This window comes from Poecilia formosa, unplaced genomic scaffold, assembly GCF_000485575.1.
Source record: "Poecilia formosa unplaced genomic scaffold, Poecilia_formosa-5.1.2 Scaffold53, whole genome shotgun sequence".
Classification (NCBI taxonomy): domain Eukaryota; kingdom Metazoa; phylum Chordata; class Actinopteri; order Cyprinodontiformes; family Poeciliidae; genus Poecilia; species Poecilia formosa.
Window position 1 is genome coordinate 488,222 of NW_006799992.1, and position 15,426 is coordinate 503,647.

At 39.4% G+C, this 15,426-nt stretch overlaps 2 protein-coding genes across 5 annotated transcripts in view; one reads left to right on the plus strand and one right to left on the minus strand.

Annotated features, from left to right (window-relative positions):
* efr3bb (EFR3 homolog Bb (S. cerevisiae)) overlaps positions 1-6,267 on the plus strand; it is a 28,115-nt gene extending 21,848 nt beyond the window's left edge. For all 4 annotated transcript variants that reach the window (XM_007552843.2, XM_007552842.2, XM_016671931.1 and 1 more), the window contains 16 exons: positions 604-682; positions 1,012-1,147; positions 1,237-1,398; positions 1,501-1,612; positions 1,738-1,789; positions 1,930-2,102; positions 2,192-2,267; positions 2,419-2,580; positions 2,665-2,796; positions 2,885-2,952; positions 3,079-3,206; positions 3,939-4,030; positions 4,118-4,166; positions 4,445-4,551; positions 4,650-4,699; positions 5,040-6,267. In XM_007552843.2, coding sequence (XP_007552905.1) covers positions 604-682; positions 1,012-1,147; positions 1,237-1,398; positions 1,501-1,612; positions 1,738-1,789; positions 1,930-2,102; positions 2,192-2,267; positions 2,419-2,580; positions 2,665-2,796; positions 2,885-2,952; positions 3,079-3,206; positions 3,939-4,030; positions 4,118-4,166; positions 4,445-4,551; positions 4,650-4,699; positions 5,040-5,145 — 1,684 coding nt within the window. In that variant the 3' untranslated portion in view covers positions 5,146-6,267. The remainder of the gene's footprint in view (positions 1-603; positions 683-1,011; positions 1,148-1,236; positions 1,399-1,500; positions 1,613-1,737; positions 1,790-1,929; positions 2,103-2,191; positions 2,268-2,418; positions 2,581-2,664; positions 2,797-2,884; positions 2,953-3,078; positions 3,207-3,938; positions 4,031-4,117; positions 4,167-4,444; positions 4,552-4,649; positions 4,700-5,039) is intronic.
* A 278-nt stretch (positions 6,268-6,545) lies between these two features.
* On the minus strand, positions 6,546-14,243 carry LOC103138592 (pro-opiomelanocortin-like). The gene is made up of 3 exons (XM_007552850.2): positions 13,899-14,243; positions 10,554-10,692; positions 6,546-8,730 (listed from the first exon to the last, which is right to left on the minus strand). The coding sequence occupies exons 2-3, from the start codon at positions 10,671-10,673 to the stop codon at positions 8,140-8,142; spliced, it is 711 nt and encodes a 236-aa protein (XP_007552912.1). The 5' UTR covers positions 10,674-10,692; positions 13,899-14,243; the 3' UTR covers positions 6,546-8,139.
* Positions 14,244-15,426: the final 1,183 nt, after the last annotated feature.

A 15,426-nucleotide genomic window follows, 5' to 3' on the forward strand; every position in this document is an offset into this window, starting at 1 on the left:
TCTGCTTCTTCTAAAATACAGCTACAATCATTTGTAGCTGTACAATACATACAATAATGTTTGAGAATTTGTTGCACGGAAACATAAAGGGAGCATGTAGGTGAGACTGTAATAAAAACCGAGAGGCGCTTCTGTGTTCCTTGTCTTCAGGAAATATAAGAGTTTGGTGCTTTTTCATCTTTTTGACGTTTTTTTATTTTATTTATTTTTTATTTCTTTGATGGTATCGCTGCGTAGAAAAGCTCCAAATCCAGCACAAAAACACGTCTTACTATCTGCAGAACTCCAAAGAATCTGTTACAAACGTCAAACCACCGACTGATTAAAGACATTTTAGTGGTTAAACTGGACCAATTATATCGATACGTCTTGTCCGATTATTTACAAAATGTAAAAACTTGCTTATTCACGATGGATTACAGTCACTTGTAAATCTGCAGCTTTTATATTTTAAGCACCATCAAAGACTTAAATTGTTCTTTTATTCAGTATTTACTCTCAGATGTTTGTACCTACCTTCTTATCTCAGTTCTATCTTTGCTTATTTTTTCTCTCCGTCTCCTCTGGCCTCCACTTCCTCCTCTCCGTCTCTTCCCGCTCCAGGCACTTGGACAACCACTCTCTATGGGAGGGAAAGACCTTTGCTGTGCGTTGCTTCAAAATCATCATGTACTCCATCCAGGTGAGAGAGACGACGTCCGCTCACACTCCTGACAAACCCCCGTCTCACTCTGCTCTCCTGCTATCCAAGTCCAGATATTATCATGAAACGTGTTGTTTGCTTTCAGGCAGCCTCATGTTTTTATTTATCACAAGCTTTATCACACACACCCAAGAGGCCAAGAGCGGATACAGCCTCCAGTGTTGGGTTTGATTAGATTTATGTTTCTGCAGTGTGTTCACATTTTGTGGGGTAAATAAAAAACAAACAAAAACAGCCCCTTACTCATCAGTTTCCTTCATTTTTCACTCATGTTTCAGGCAGTCCCTCTTGTGCTCTTTTTGTTACAGTCCCAACACTCTCACTTAGTAATCCAGCAACTCCTGGGCCATCTGGACGCTAACAGCAAGAACTCGGCCAAAGTGCGGGCTGGCATTGTGGAAGTGCTGCTGGAGGCTGCTGCCATCGCAGCCAGCGGCTCCGTAGGTGTGTCACACCGGGAGGGAACAAAACTCTGCTTGGCGACTTTTTAAAATCTGCTGCAAAGTGCTGAGCCTTTTGTTGTGTGAATGCAGGCCCTACTGTGTTGGAGGTGTTCAACACCCTGCTGAGGCAGCTGCGTCTCAGCGTGGACTACGAGTTGACCGGCTCGTATGACGGCTCCACCAACATCGGCACCAGGATCATCAAAGCTCACGAGGAGCGGCAGCTGCAGGAGGCTGTCATCAGGACCATTGGTTAGCCTGCTGCTTTCTTGTCTAATTCTATGTGTAAATAAGGCGGCTTTAAATGAATACATGTGCTCTCCCACTTATTTAATGTTTACTTCTTGTTTCCAGGCTCATTTGCCAACACCTTACCCACATACCAGAGGTCGGAGGTCATGCTGTTCATCATGGGAAAGATCCCGGTTCCCGGAGTAAATCTGACTCTTCCCCCTAACGAACCTGTGTAGGTTTTTTTTCACAACTCTGCACACAGTACCTCTTTTCCCATGACCAAGAATTATGTTGAAAATGTTGTTTGAATACAAATGTATTTAGACTCGAGTTTAAATGTGTTGTTTCCATTTCCAGGCCTCAGGGAACACGAATGATTCAGATTATGTTGCTCAAGTCCTTGGTGCAGGTAAATGTCTGCTTTTTCTTTTAATGATTATAAGATTTTAATGTGTGGTTCTTTTTGTAGCATTTACAAAAAAAATATCTGTACTGTAGTCAAATTTCCTTCATAAAGAGATACTTTCCTTTCAAAATGAACCTCTTAAGGTGACAACGGGTTTCCAGACCACCAACATGCTCACAGCACTGCCGGACACTTTCCTGGACCCTCTGCTGTCCTTCTCTCTAATCAATCACTCGGAGGTCCGGCTACTCGTCCTCCAGATTCTCCTCAGCCTCATCGACAGGCACGACAACAGGCCCAAATTCTCAAAAATCCGGTGAGTAAATCTCTTTTGCAGCAGCAAGATCGGGTCTGCGGCTGAGTTTACAGGTTGCACCTGTTTTGTTTTGCTGTCTTCCTGTGTAGCATCATCTCTGACATCTCTGTGCTGAAACTCAAAGTGGACAAGTGCTCCAGACAGGACAATTTATTCATGAAAAAGGTACTCCTTCATCACGCTTCTAGTCATTTTTCTGTGTTTTTCCCACCGCGCTGAAAATAAGCGAAAAACATTGGAAACGTGTTGAAATTCTTTATTAAATCTTCACTTTCCTTGGAACGAATGGATCTAAAACACTGACCTCCACTCGCAGCATGGCCAGCACCTGTGCCGACACATCTACCTTGGCTGTAAGGAACTGAACAGCGACCAGCAGCACTATGAGACCCTCTATGCTCTGTTGGGTCTTCTCAGCGTGGAGTTGGCGAACGAAGAGGTGGTGGTGGACCTCATCCGACTGGCACTCGCCTTGCAGGTACGGATGAACACAACACTTCGTCAAATCCGCTTCGAATAAACGATCGGGGAGTTTTGTTTATTTTGTTTGTGTGCTCTGCAGGACTTGGCCCTGTCCACGGATGAAGGTCTGACTATTTATAACCGCTGTGCTGTGCATGCCCTCTCCGCCGCCTACCTCAACCTCATCTGCCAGCTCACCACCGTCCCAGCCTTCTGCCAACACATACATGAAGTTCGTGTCTGGGTTTCTTTATGTGAACCTTTGTGTCTTCAGACAAACGCGTCATGAACAGTATTTTTCTTTTCTTGCTCTTTTCCAGGTAATTGAGGCGAGACAGAAAGAAGGTCCTTACCTTTTGCCTGAGGGTGTCTTTCTTGAGCATCCCAAGTAAGAAAAAAAACCTTTTTAACATCTTTTTGTCGCAAATATTGTCTTTACTTTATTTACAAAACACGCAGTGAATTAGTGCTCTCTCCTATGTACAGATTTTGTGTTGCACTTTCTTGTTTATAGGCTGCCGCCTTCGCTCGAGAAGGTGGAAAGTGGTGTTTTGTTTCTCCAGTCGAAGATCGCAGAGGTCCTGGGAGGAAGTGGTTACAACACGGACCGACTGGCAACGCCCTACGTCCCGCAGTACACTGGTAGGAAGCCTTAAAAAAAAAAAAAAATCCAAATACTTCATTCACTGTTTAGTTTGAAAACCAGAGCATGATGTAAACCAGATCTAGTTGGGATATTAGACCTACATTTGAACAACCTCATAGACTGAATTTCTAAAACAAATGTCATCTCAAAATTATTTTCAGAATGAAATGACAGACAAAATGGTGCAAGTTAATATTCCAGTACTCATCAAATTTATAGTTTGCTCCACGTTACATCAGGTTTTCTTATAGAAGTCCAGGCTGCAGGATCACATCTGGGGTTCCTCAAGGCTCTATTCTCGGGCCACCTTTACACAGAAAACATTATGCCTACAAATCAGATTATGGAGTATTACAATATCTCAAACTGTCATACATCATCTTACCAAATGTGAACAAAGTTTTAAGTTTGTTTCATCACATGATTTCAGTCCCTCATTTGTCTTTGTCAGACAGTATATGGGTTAGAGTTTCATTCAGCTTGAGCTGGAAAGACACAAGTTGTTGTTTTTGGTCCAGGAGATCAAAATCTAGAGTCTGGCAGTGAACTAGAGTCTGTGAAGCTGAAGACCACAGAACATGCCAGACCCCCTTGAAGTCATTATGGGGCTTAGATCTGTTTTAACAACCACATTAAAAATGTTGGCAGCTCTGATCAATGGAAAGAACTTGATTCAAATCATGCCAGCCAATAAGTTGCTACACTGTCTCTCCCTTTTTTTTTTCTAGATGAGGACCGGCTGTCCAAAAGAAAGAGCATTGGGGAGACCATCTCGCTTCAGGTGGAGGTCGAGTCCCGAAACAGTCCAGAGAAAGAAGAGGTAAAGATCAAGAAACCCCAATGATCTATAAAGGTCGAAGGCATTTCTTTGACACAAAGACATTCATTCGATGCTTGTGTTTCTCAGAGGACTCCGGCAGAAGAAATCACATTTGAAACCCTGAAAAGTGCCATTGGTATGTCTACTGTTTCATTGGCTCTTAGTTGCAAATACTATTCACCCATAAGTGTATTTGTGCTTGTTCCCAAGAACTGAATTTATCAAATTATTTAATTCAATAAACATTGAAATTGAGGTCTTGTGAGCTAAAATTAGGAGAGGAAAAAAAAAAAAAGGTCACTTCGATATATAAGAATATTTTTTAGAAAAAGATTTTTCTCAGTAATTATTTAGTCAACTAACATTTCAGCAGAAGTGCTTGAAATTGATTATTCTGTTTCTGTCTCCCTCTAGTGGACAGTGCTGGTATGGAGGAGCAGGAGAGGGAGCGGCGGAGACAAGTGGTGGAGAAGTTTCAGAAGGCACCATTTGAGGAAATCGCTGCCCATTGTGGTGCCAGGGTACAAAGAGAATCATCTTTACATTTATTTATTCTTCAGTTTTTTTTTTTTTTTGATAAACCATGTAATGATTGTAATTGTTAATTTGCCTCTTTTAGGCCACGATGCTGCAGAACAAACTGAATCAGATATTTGAGATCACAATCAGGTAAAGATGAGTTTTCACCTGCATTCAGCAGCAAATATTTTAACTGGCTGTAACTTTACAGCACCAGGGTTCAAATACTTTTGGAAAAGTCTAAAATTTGTCGAAGTATTTTTCTGGTCTGGATGACAATGGCGAAAGCAAAAGAAAGGGCTTTTCCCATAGTTTCATTTCTTTCTATTCAACCATGAATTCATAGTGAACCTTTGTACTCATACTTTAAAAATGTGCTATCAAGAACATGCAACCCTTGAAATCTGAGCACGTGTAATTTGGATCCCTGCTGCACACATATTGAGAAAGCTGACTGAAGGTTGACTAATTTGCCTCCTCTCCTCTCCAGACCCCCTCCCAGCCCATCTGGAACCATTTCCTCGGGTTACGGCCAAAGCCAGAGTCGATCTGTTCCCATTTATGAGATGAAGTTTCCCGACCTTTGTGTGTATTAGAGCACCAAGTTTCGCAGCGACGCGACAAAACTTGATTAACCTTTTTTTTTTTTAGGTTCAGGGATGAGCAACCGATCTTTACTGTAAACTGATCTCGATGGTGGAATCGGACGTTAGATGAAACTTTAGAGCAAAACATTTTATGGTTAACTTAGTTGTTTGATTGCAACCAGAACAAGCTGGCAAAAGTAATTAAAACACAACAACAACTCTCTTGATTTACTTTTATTTGTAGAAACTCCACTGGTTGGATTATCAAATTTAGAGATTGCCAAGAACTGTGACAGAGAAGCTTTGTGTGTGTCTCCTGGATCTGGGAATGTTATCGGCACTGCAATCTCTGGATGTTCCTTCTGTTTTTTGTTTGTCCCAGACGGGGTGCTATACCTAACAAAATTAGATTAACCAGTCTCATTTTGCTATAATTTTCTGTTTATTTATTTAGATCTAAATACTAGAGAGTGCATTTGACTTTTTTTTTATTTTTTATCCATGAATAACTCTTGTTACGCTGTAGGTTTTCTTTGCCTTCTTAGTGTTGGCCAAAAGTGCTTTTTCATTTTGTGATGGGCATTTAATTCCTTATTTTTTTACTCGTATTTATTTTGATTTGAATAGTTTTTAACTGAGAAACGGACCGCTAAAACGAAACGTGTGCCACACGTGACCACACAAACTCCTGAAATGCAATGTTTACAACATTGGAAAATACTATAAAAATAATTATTTTTTTCATCCCATATAACTGTGTGTATATATATATAGAGAGAGAACTATATAAGTCTATAAGCAAATGTACAGAGCAGGGATGTTTTCTGTGTGTATATTTTTGTTTTTAACTGTCGCTGCACTGGTTGTCTCCAAGAAGTTAAGGGAAAAAATAAATAAAAAATCTAAAGCAACCAGCAACACATAAAATCCAAATGAGCAGTCCACTTCCGAAACAGAAACTGGTTCCAGCAGCTTCACCTTGACCCGCCACTGCATCCTCGGTTCTGCAGGATTGGCTTCCCAGCAGTGCATCTGTCTCGTCGAGATTTTAACAAGCCATTTATTGCGCAGGAGCACATGTAAACACACACAGGTACAAAAAAAACAAAACAAAACAAAACAAAAAAAAAACAAGGTATAATGGCAATAATTTGGCACAAGCCTGGCAAACGCGGTCCAACTGTTGGTAGCAGATTCCTTTGTGCGTCGTTGAAGCGTGCCTCTTGTCGTCGTGGTGCTGTGATGGCTCGGTGTGTGACGTTTTAAAGGAATGCACTCTCTCTCTTGCGCTTCTTTGACTGAGTTGCATCTGTGTCATGTAATGTAGATGCGGAGATTTTTTTTTTTGTTTGTTTTCTTTAAATATGTAGAGTGAATTGTGTCCATCAGTTTACCAAATTGTTGCCCTTTTTTTCTGTTTTTTCTTTTTTTTTTTATAGTGTGAGTGGGAGTGTTTGTTCATGTGTCTGTGTAAACACAGATGTGTCTTTATCGTCGTTACCGGAGACCAAACCCTTCAGACACAGTTTACAGTCTTGTCCAGTGACTGACTCCTCCTGGTTCATGAAGAACGACCCGTTGATGCCGCAGCAGCACACGGTGGCGCGTCGTAATGCCGTCTTTTCAGAATCAGATCTGTAAATCTGTCTGCTTGTCGTCATTGCATTGTGTAATGTGATACTAGCTTACGGCAATCCTGACTTAGTTTTTCTCCATGACATGTCTGGTCAATAGATCCATTTCCAATGTAGTGCTGTAGTACAAATTGAGTCATTCTGTGGACTTTGCACTTTAAAAACTGGATTACTTAGTGACAAAGGCAGCTTTTACATGGAGAAAATGCCTTACATGTGTCATACCGGACTTTGCATGCTAGTCGAATCGTAGCCGTGTTATACAATAAATGTATCTCAAACCATGAATGGCCTGACTTGTCTCTGATTTGAGTTCGTAGGAGTGACAGTGAAGCCACATTACAACCACAAACTTGAAAAAATCTTTTACATCTGCTTCACAATTACATGCTGCTTTGCATCAGTTTATCACATAAAATAATGAAAAGTTTGTGGTCGTGACATGAAAGAATAGGGGAAAATGATCAAAGCAGTTTGGATGCTTTTGCAAGAAGGCAAATTTAATGGCGAATTTTTCATTGGGTTGCTCTCATCTGTTTTAGCTTTACTGCTCTGTCTCATTATTACTTGTATTACATGTTTCCACCCAAGCAGCAGGTCATCTGATCCTCTAATTCAGTGCAGAAAGCTTTCATTTCTGACTGCAGCCTTTTTTTACCACAGCTGATGATCTGTGTTGAATTAAGTTAGCCCTGAAATCCCTAATTTTCAGTCTTACTTTTGCTTCATCAGGGTGAGTTTCCTGTTTTATTTATTATGCAGCTCGAGGGACATGTAGGCAAAACTAGACTGATCATGTTGAAAGCTTTTCAGATATGAAATACCAACATAAAGAGTATTTGTTGTCTTTTTTTTTGTTTTGACTTTCAGGACAAAATGTGCTGTTAGCAGAAGTTGTTACTCGTCATAAAAATGTGTTACCTTTGAGATGAAATCAGTCTGAATTGTCAATTGCAAAAACTGAATATTTATTTTCAGAATAAATTACAAAAAGAAACCAGTCTGCCACTAAATTACTTCAACACGTACGTACCATCCACGAAGAAATACTTGTACAGATAACATTTAAATCATTAGCTGAGTTTCCAGTAAGAGTTATTACTTTGAAGCTCTCAAGTCATTTCCAAGAAATTAAACCAGGTTGTGTTTTTTTTATTTTATTTTTTTTTTGTCTTCATATAGGCCTTTAATGAAATATCAGGCCCCAAAAATGACATTCTAAAGATAGCAACTAATTTCTGGAATTTACATTAAGACAAATGGAAACTAGCCAAGAGTCATTTTAAATTAACCTCTCTGCTCTTATTTTAGTACCTTTACTCTATTTGGTCTACCTTTTCTTCTTCTTTCTTTTTTTTTTTTTTTTTTTTTAGCCCATTATCATTTTCACATCCTTCACTAAAATGTTCTTGAATAACTTGGACAGCTTTTCCCGAGGTTTCTCCTCCCACAGCTTCCCGAAGCGATTGTTTTGTTTGGATGCAGGCGGGCTGCCCCATCTGAAGTGACTCATCCTGTAGGTCTCGGCTTTTCTCTCCGGCGTGGCCCGAGACCTGAACCCGGCTCTGGGCCCGAGCAGATCCTTATTCTGATGCCTCCCTTTACCGACGCCTCCCTTTGATTCAGCTTTGTTCCAGCTCAAGTGCCTGCGCGCCCGCAGGGCGAAGGCCTCCTCATCCAGAGGGGAGGGGAACACTTTAACAGGCCTGCGCTTTCGGCCAAAGGGCTTCCCCCAACGGAAATGCTCCATTGCGTAAGAGCGGCGCTGGTCATCGTGGGCTTTCAGATCTCCCTCTGGTACTTTGCCTCCAGAAGCCAGAGTGGAGAGAATGATGCTGAACAGCAGGTCACCCCTATGGCTCCTCTCAGGATCACCAAAGTCGTCACTCTCCTGCTGACCTGCGACCCCGGGTGGTTTGATTTCAGGCTCGGTTGCGGGGGTGCAGAGGTGAAGGCAGTCCTTTGGGTGTGGGGGGGGAAACCACACAGACAGCAGCAACATATAAAAATACTATTATCTGTTCTGTTTTAAGCGCAAACACTTGAACAGTTCAACAAAGCCACGAAACGTTTTTAGAGTGTCAGCTAAAACTTTTGCAAAAGAAGATTTCTCACTTGGTGCCTGATTGAGCTTCATCGAATCATACATCCTTAAAATGCAATAACCTCATTGCTCTCTCTTAAACCTATACAAGTTCTGGCTATTCTAAAACACATATCTTTTTTTATTGTCTTTTAGAGTTACCCTCATATGGACCTGGAGGTACGCTTCGACTCGCTGTTATGTTGAAAAATGAAATTCTTTTTTTTTTTTACTTTTTAAAGTGTTTTGTTTGGAGAGAAAGCAAACCTCTCAGCCCTGCTCCTTACTCCAAATATGTGGAAACTACACGAGATACTTGTCACATGTAGAAAACAACACGTCCTTGTTGGAAAGTGCTGCAGCTCCTACAGTGCCGCTGTCAGCAATGGGCGCATGATTATGTTGTAAATGCAGTGAGCAAATTTGGGAAAGAGAAGAAAACAATAAAAATTATTAAACTTTTTCGTGGCTGTAAGTGCCTTGAGTGGACCAATCTCCTTGACATGAAGAGCCTTTTATTTCAAAGTCAGGCAAGAGGATGGGATTAAAATTGGACGACGGTTTCCAATATTTATTTATTTATTTTACTTTTGAACAATGCAATGGGGCACTTCTGATCCTTTGCGACCTCTCTGACACCTGTGACTGGCTTAAAGTTGCAAATGTGAGAAAGTGAGGGAAATGCTTCTAGGACAGATGAGCTCTACTTCTGGTTAAGCGTAATCAGTGGAGCTATTGGCAGATGTGAAATGAAGGAGGCCATGAATCAGAAGGAGCTTCAGAAAAGTACGCACGCTTTTCTGACCAACTTTTATATCTTAGGTTTTTTCCTTTTCTTTTTTTTGTTTTTTTTTACATGACAGATTATTTTGTCTGTTCATTTGAGATAAACGTCCCACCATTTGTGGAAAAAGCCTGTGAATTATTTATCATGGCCTCATATTTTTATTTGACAAAAAACCCTCTGCTGTCTTTACTGGAGTGTGCACACTTTTAAGTGCTGCTCTGTGTGTTTTGCTACCAGTTTATAAGTGGCTGATTTATGACCAGTGGGAAACTGTTTCCTTCTTCTTGAACAAAACCATGAAACGTTTTTATTTAGAGGGTCAGCTAAAAATTTAGCAAAAAGATTTCTAAATGATCCCCATATCTTCTTTTTTGACTAATAAGAAAAACTCAAGCACAAGAACAATAGATGAACATTATTTTAATGATTCATCTCTTGGACTTTTTTTTAAATAGCAAAATTAACATTGAATCAAAGATAAATTATTAAATCTTGTAGCATTTCCCTTGTTGAAAAATAACTTCCATAGCTGCTTAGATTTAAATCTACTTTCTTTACCAAAGTTAGATAAATTTTATTCACAATATATATATATATATATGTAAAAAAACAAGAAACAATTGGATAATCAACTCTGTCATTTTTTTTATTAAATAATCTTCTTGTGTAATTTAAGTTTGTAATGGTAGAAAAGGTACCTAAGTTAAGATTATGTCAAGAATATTCAGAAGGACTTCATGTTCTTTTAGAAAATCTTTAAAAAGATGAACCAAAAAAGCTGCGGATCCTTATTTTCTATCATTGTTCCAAATGATGACATTATTATGTGTCATTATTTTGTCATTATGGCAGAAAATGAGAGGAAATAAGTGACCAGGCACAGCAAATAGTGCTTAAAAATAATTTGGCTCACCTGTATTATGTCCTTGTCGCTCAAGTCGTTGCACCGGGAGCTCTCCAAGCACACCGAGCCAGACCCAGGGCTGCACATAAATCCTATCAGAACCATAAACAACCAGCACTGACACACCATCTTCCTCTCCAACTCAGAGCTGGAAAATAAAAAAAAAAGAAGCACAAGGTTTTTAAGAGCACTGGAAATGTTTCTGACCCAGCAGAGGTAAATCTTCACTTGATCACAGGGGAGAAGAATTTTGCCGGTCATTAGAAGAAACAGAGTCTTGATCTTTATTCTTGTGTAACACATTCCTGCCTTATATAACTCAATTTGCCTCAATGCTGTCTTTGAGATGAGATGATCTGTATAGCTGTGTGTCATGGTTGAATAATAGCTGAGCTCAAATACCAGCGTTGATCGTTCCTGCTGGAGCTTGCACTGTAGCAGATGGTTGTGTTCATCACATGCGTCTTATCTAAAACTGGTTAGTGAAAGCAGAAACGTAACGGATTTGAAAAGATCTACCAAAGGGGAAATGCGGTCACTTTTAAATGTTTCACATTGTCAAATAATTTATTATGAGAGAACCTGAGTAAATGCAACATGCAGTTTTCAAATGTTAATGCAAGGGAAGATGTAATGTATCAAGTGAAAAATGTATATATATATTTATTTTTTTAACTGTGATTAACTATTATTTATGGTTTGATTTCACAATCTACTTGACTGACAAACTTGTAGGATAAAAAACAAACATGACCTGAACAGAACCTGTCTGACAAAATGGAATATCTGAAAAAGCAGCGCATCGTTTTCTGATCGACAGATATTCAAAGGCCTGACGAAAATGACGCAGAGGTGCATCAGTGACCCATCTGGGAAATCAAAACACAACCCAGAAGAACTACTGATGGACCCAGAGACTTCTGGGAAAATGTTCCGTTTACTGATGAGATAAAAGCATTATTGGTAGAACTTTGCAATGTTCTCTCTATCTGAAAACGTGGAAGGAGGATGTGCAGCCATCAGTTTGTGATATATGATCCAAAGCAAACCGGCAAGGTCTACCTCTGAACAGCACATGCTTAAGAAAACAAAAATAATATTTTTAGACTGGTCTAATCAAAGTCCAGGCTTGAATGCTGTGGCATGACGTTAAACAGGCGGCTCATGCTTTAAAACCCTCCAATGTGGCAGATCTAAAATTCCTCCACATTGACGTCAATTAAAAGTTATCAAAGATGGCTGATGAAATTTGTTGCTGACAAGGCGGCCACTCACTTTTTCCACACATGGTTGATGTGAATAGTCTTTTTCACTTTTAAACAATTACTTAATCATTTTAAAAACTAAATTATGGCTTTACTCTGGTTTTCTAACCAGGGTTGAAGCTGATGACCAAGACACAGTAAACCATATCTATGAGGTTTTTTTGAGAGGACATCACAAATAGGGCCTCAGAGTTATGTACATAGAATTGATTGAAATTATTAGAAAGAGTGACCTAAGACCAAAGACAAACTTTTGAAGACTTTTGAAAAGCTTATGGAGCTGTAGATTTTCTTCCTGTCTATTTGTGACGTTTTCTTACTCGATTGTTTTTCTGATGTTGCAGAAGAGAAGCGAAAGGACACGAAACATCTGAGCTCTCTTTTCTGATTGCTTATTTCAAAGCTTTCAAATGAAACTGATTCATTTTAAGCACAAACAAAGCCCGTCTTTGTCTCGGCCACTCCAAGGTTGAGCACTGACGTCTGGCCTGTCACTGTCACTTTAAAAGTAAGTCAGCTATACTTATAAAAATCCGGTAACACTTTATTTGACGGGGTGTGCATAAGGCTGACATGACACTGTCATAAACATGACATAACACCTGTCATGAACATAAAGAAGTCTTTATGAATGTCTATGACTGTTGTCATGAAGTGTCATTCGGCAAATAATGACACTTTTAATGCAAAGTTGCTTTAAAAGTTGCATTGAAAGTCCATTAAAAGAGCCAACGTTGCATTCAATTGTCATTATTTACAAACTCGTGCAACGTTGGCTCCGTCAGCAGGACTGCTTGCCTTAGTAACAGTAATGGTGACCGACCAAGCCAGCAGCAGTTACAGCTTTTCTTTGTCAAGCTGTGTTGTTCCATTTAAAAATTCAGGTACATTTTAGACCCTTACTTCTTTAGCAAAGTTAGGAATCCCCTCAAAAAAAGCTACTGGATCGAAATACTTTACTGCTTTTGCTATTATTTTACACATTGTCTATGAGACTGTAGAAAAGAAAATCCTAATGCAGCTGTAAAAAAAAAAAAAATAGCAAATTAAATAAATCTTTTGTGTTTTTATTAGGTTTCGTGGTAAAAACAAAAACTGTACGGTAGAAATAAATTCACAAAACTTGTGGTTCAATAAATATGTCAATATTATTGTTGACTATTTCTGAGCCCCTGTACCAACCTTTAAACCGGTGCATTCTGGACAGACAATGCACAATTATTTTACAATGTTGAGGACATTTTTTATAGCCTTCTTTTCTTTTGTTTCTGAAAATGTTCTTGCTTTTCTCTGTAATCTCCTTTGAAAGACAAATTTGAAGCAATGAAACAATCATGAAGAAGCTGTTGTTGTTTACGGCTGCCTAAAACCACGCAATAAAGAGATAATGATGGTGACTACATTGCTGTGATCTAAACAAAATGTGTTAGTGCTAATACAAACATTTGCCGCTTAAGAAAGATGACATGTAGAAGAAATTGATTTTCAAGAACTTTTCAATGTCTAAAATCCTTCACAAGTACATTTTTCTTTCCTCACTTTATTCTTTGGATATTTTCTTTACAGATTTTAGTTCAAAAATGACAATTTTCAAACAATTGTTCTCATGATCAAGTTTTTAAACATTTAAAGTTCAATCAGAACATTTTTTTCTTCTTACTTTTGTCTTCTCCAGTTTCCTGGGTGATTAAAACAGGTACCAAGTGTGTGAGATAATAATCTTGTCGTTGTTGAGAAACTGACTCCTGGTGCTTTTTCGCCTCCCTGCTCTGTTATTGTGACTCCTTGGTGGGCTTTTGTTTTTGTAGCTCTGGCGGAGACTCATATCTTCCTACAGCGTGACTCACTCAGCTGAGATCTGCACTTATATGCACTTTGATAAGAGGAGCCTACAAAGCCGCAATAAAATTAAACGATAAAAAAGAAACAAAAAAAAAAAAACATTAGAAAACAATCAAAATCAGACCTTAAACTTTTTCATACATCTGCCCAAATGCACTTCAAATTACTACCCTTGCTTGTCATTACATTTAACCCATTCATATATCAGTGCCATTAAAATAACATTTAATAAATTTTTTTTTTTTACCTTTTTCAAAATTCTTGTCCTCCCTTCTTGCTTCCCCTCCTCTGTCTTTGCTCCTCAGCTCTCGCAGACTTCCAGTCACAGTCAGTCACTCTCCTGCTCCAGCTTTCTCCGTTCCCAGTAATAAAGTGCTCAGTAGGAGAAAGACTCGCTGTTGCCTCTTTTGACGAAGAAAGCTCCTTTTTTTGTAGCTGCAAGAATTAAAGAGTGTTGAGTCTCAAGGCCTCTGGGTGTGACTGAGGTGCGGCATCAATTTCTCTGCTCCAAACGGGGAGGAGTGTGTGCGCTTTTGTTCACGGCCACCCACACGGCTCCTGATCAATACTGCGAACTCTCTTCATCCCAGAATAAAAAAAAAAAAAGAAGAAATCAAGCATGACTGAACAACTTATCTAACCTCACTGTGCTCTTTATATTTTTTTTTATTTTAATATCTTAATGCACTTCTAGAAAGCCTCAAATATCCTGAATAAATGTTTTATTGGGATGTTTTTGTTCTTACCGGTAATTTCTTTTATTGAAGTTCCTCTTTAACACATGACTGTTCAAACAGGAGCTCTATAGCAGTGAACACTGAAAGGTCTGGGTCAGAATCCCTAAAAGGCTTAATCTAATTGCTCATGTGTGAACACAATAAAGGGTGCTTGTTAAGTCAACCTGACCAATTCAATCGTTTTCATTCTTTTTTTTTTCTCCTTATTTTTGGAAGTTGTGCGTGTGTCCCTGAGTGGAAACTTCATTATAAGGCTCTGAGTCACTGGGCAGACGTCATGGGAGACAAAGACACACACAGACAGAAGCACACCAACACAGGACTTCACAAAAGGGAGGGGAGGAGAAGTGAGGGAGAAAAATTCAACCTATTCACTTTTTTGTTTTTCTTCAGTGTGAAGTTTTATATACCGTCACCTGCACAAGTGTTCAGATTTTGCCCAAGGACAAACCGCATGAAACGGGAGCGGACTGGTCTTGATATAGGAGGAAGATGTGTGCGTGTTATGAAAAGAGGTTTGAAAGTGTGTCAAATTCAGATAGAATAGCTGAATAGAATTTCTATCAGTCTAAACCCATTCTGCCGTGTCCTTAAAACATCTTCATTCATCTTCTTCGTCTTTTAATTACTCGTTCAACATGACCTCTGACCAAAGATATCTAAACTTTGCAATCCTGAGTCTTACGTCTTCTTCCGCTCGAGGCTTGAACTGCAGCTAGTTAGAGAGCTTCGCATTGTTTCTGCAGTCATGACACCATAATAGGTCGATTCCTGTTGCTGTTGTTACAGAGTAAAACCCTGAAATAACCACGACCTCCAACTTAAACGTATCTTTCCACATCAAAGCAACATTTGTAGCTCAGATTATAGAACGGTTCTGAGCCAGTACGAAGAGTTTCACCCCGTCCTCTCCAGGGTCGATTTCAAAAGGCCAGCTGGGATCAGGGTCACTGATCATTTTTGGCGTGGCATGCCAAACAATTAAAGATAAAACAAAACGAATAAAAAACAGATTAAACTGAGGAGTCGTCCCTCCTC

Bases quoted from the DNA above. Each gene is read 5' to 3' on its own strand.
- LOC103138592 (XM_007552850.2), bottom strand. From the start codon at position 10,673: ATGGTGTGTCAGTGCTGGTTGTTTATGGTTCTGATAGGATTTATGTGC. The intron at 8,731-10,553 runs GTGAGCCAAATT...CCACACCCAAAG, and splicing joins GCGACAAGGACATAATACAG to GACTGCCTTCACCTCTGCAC.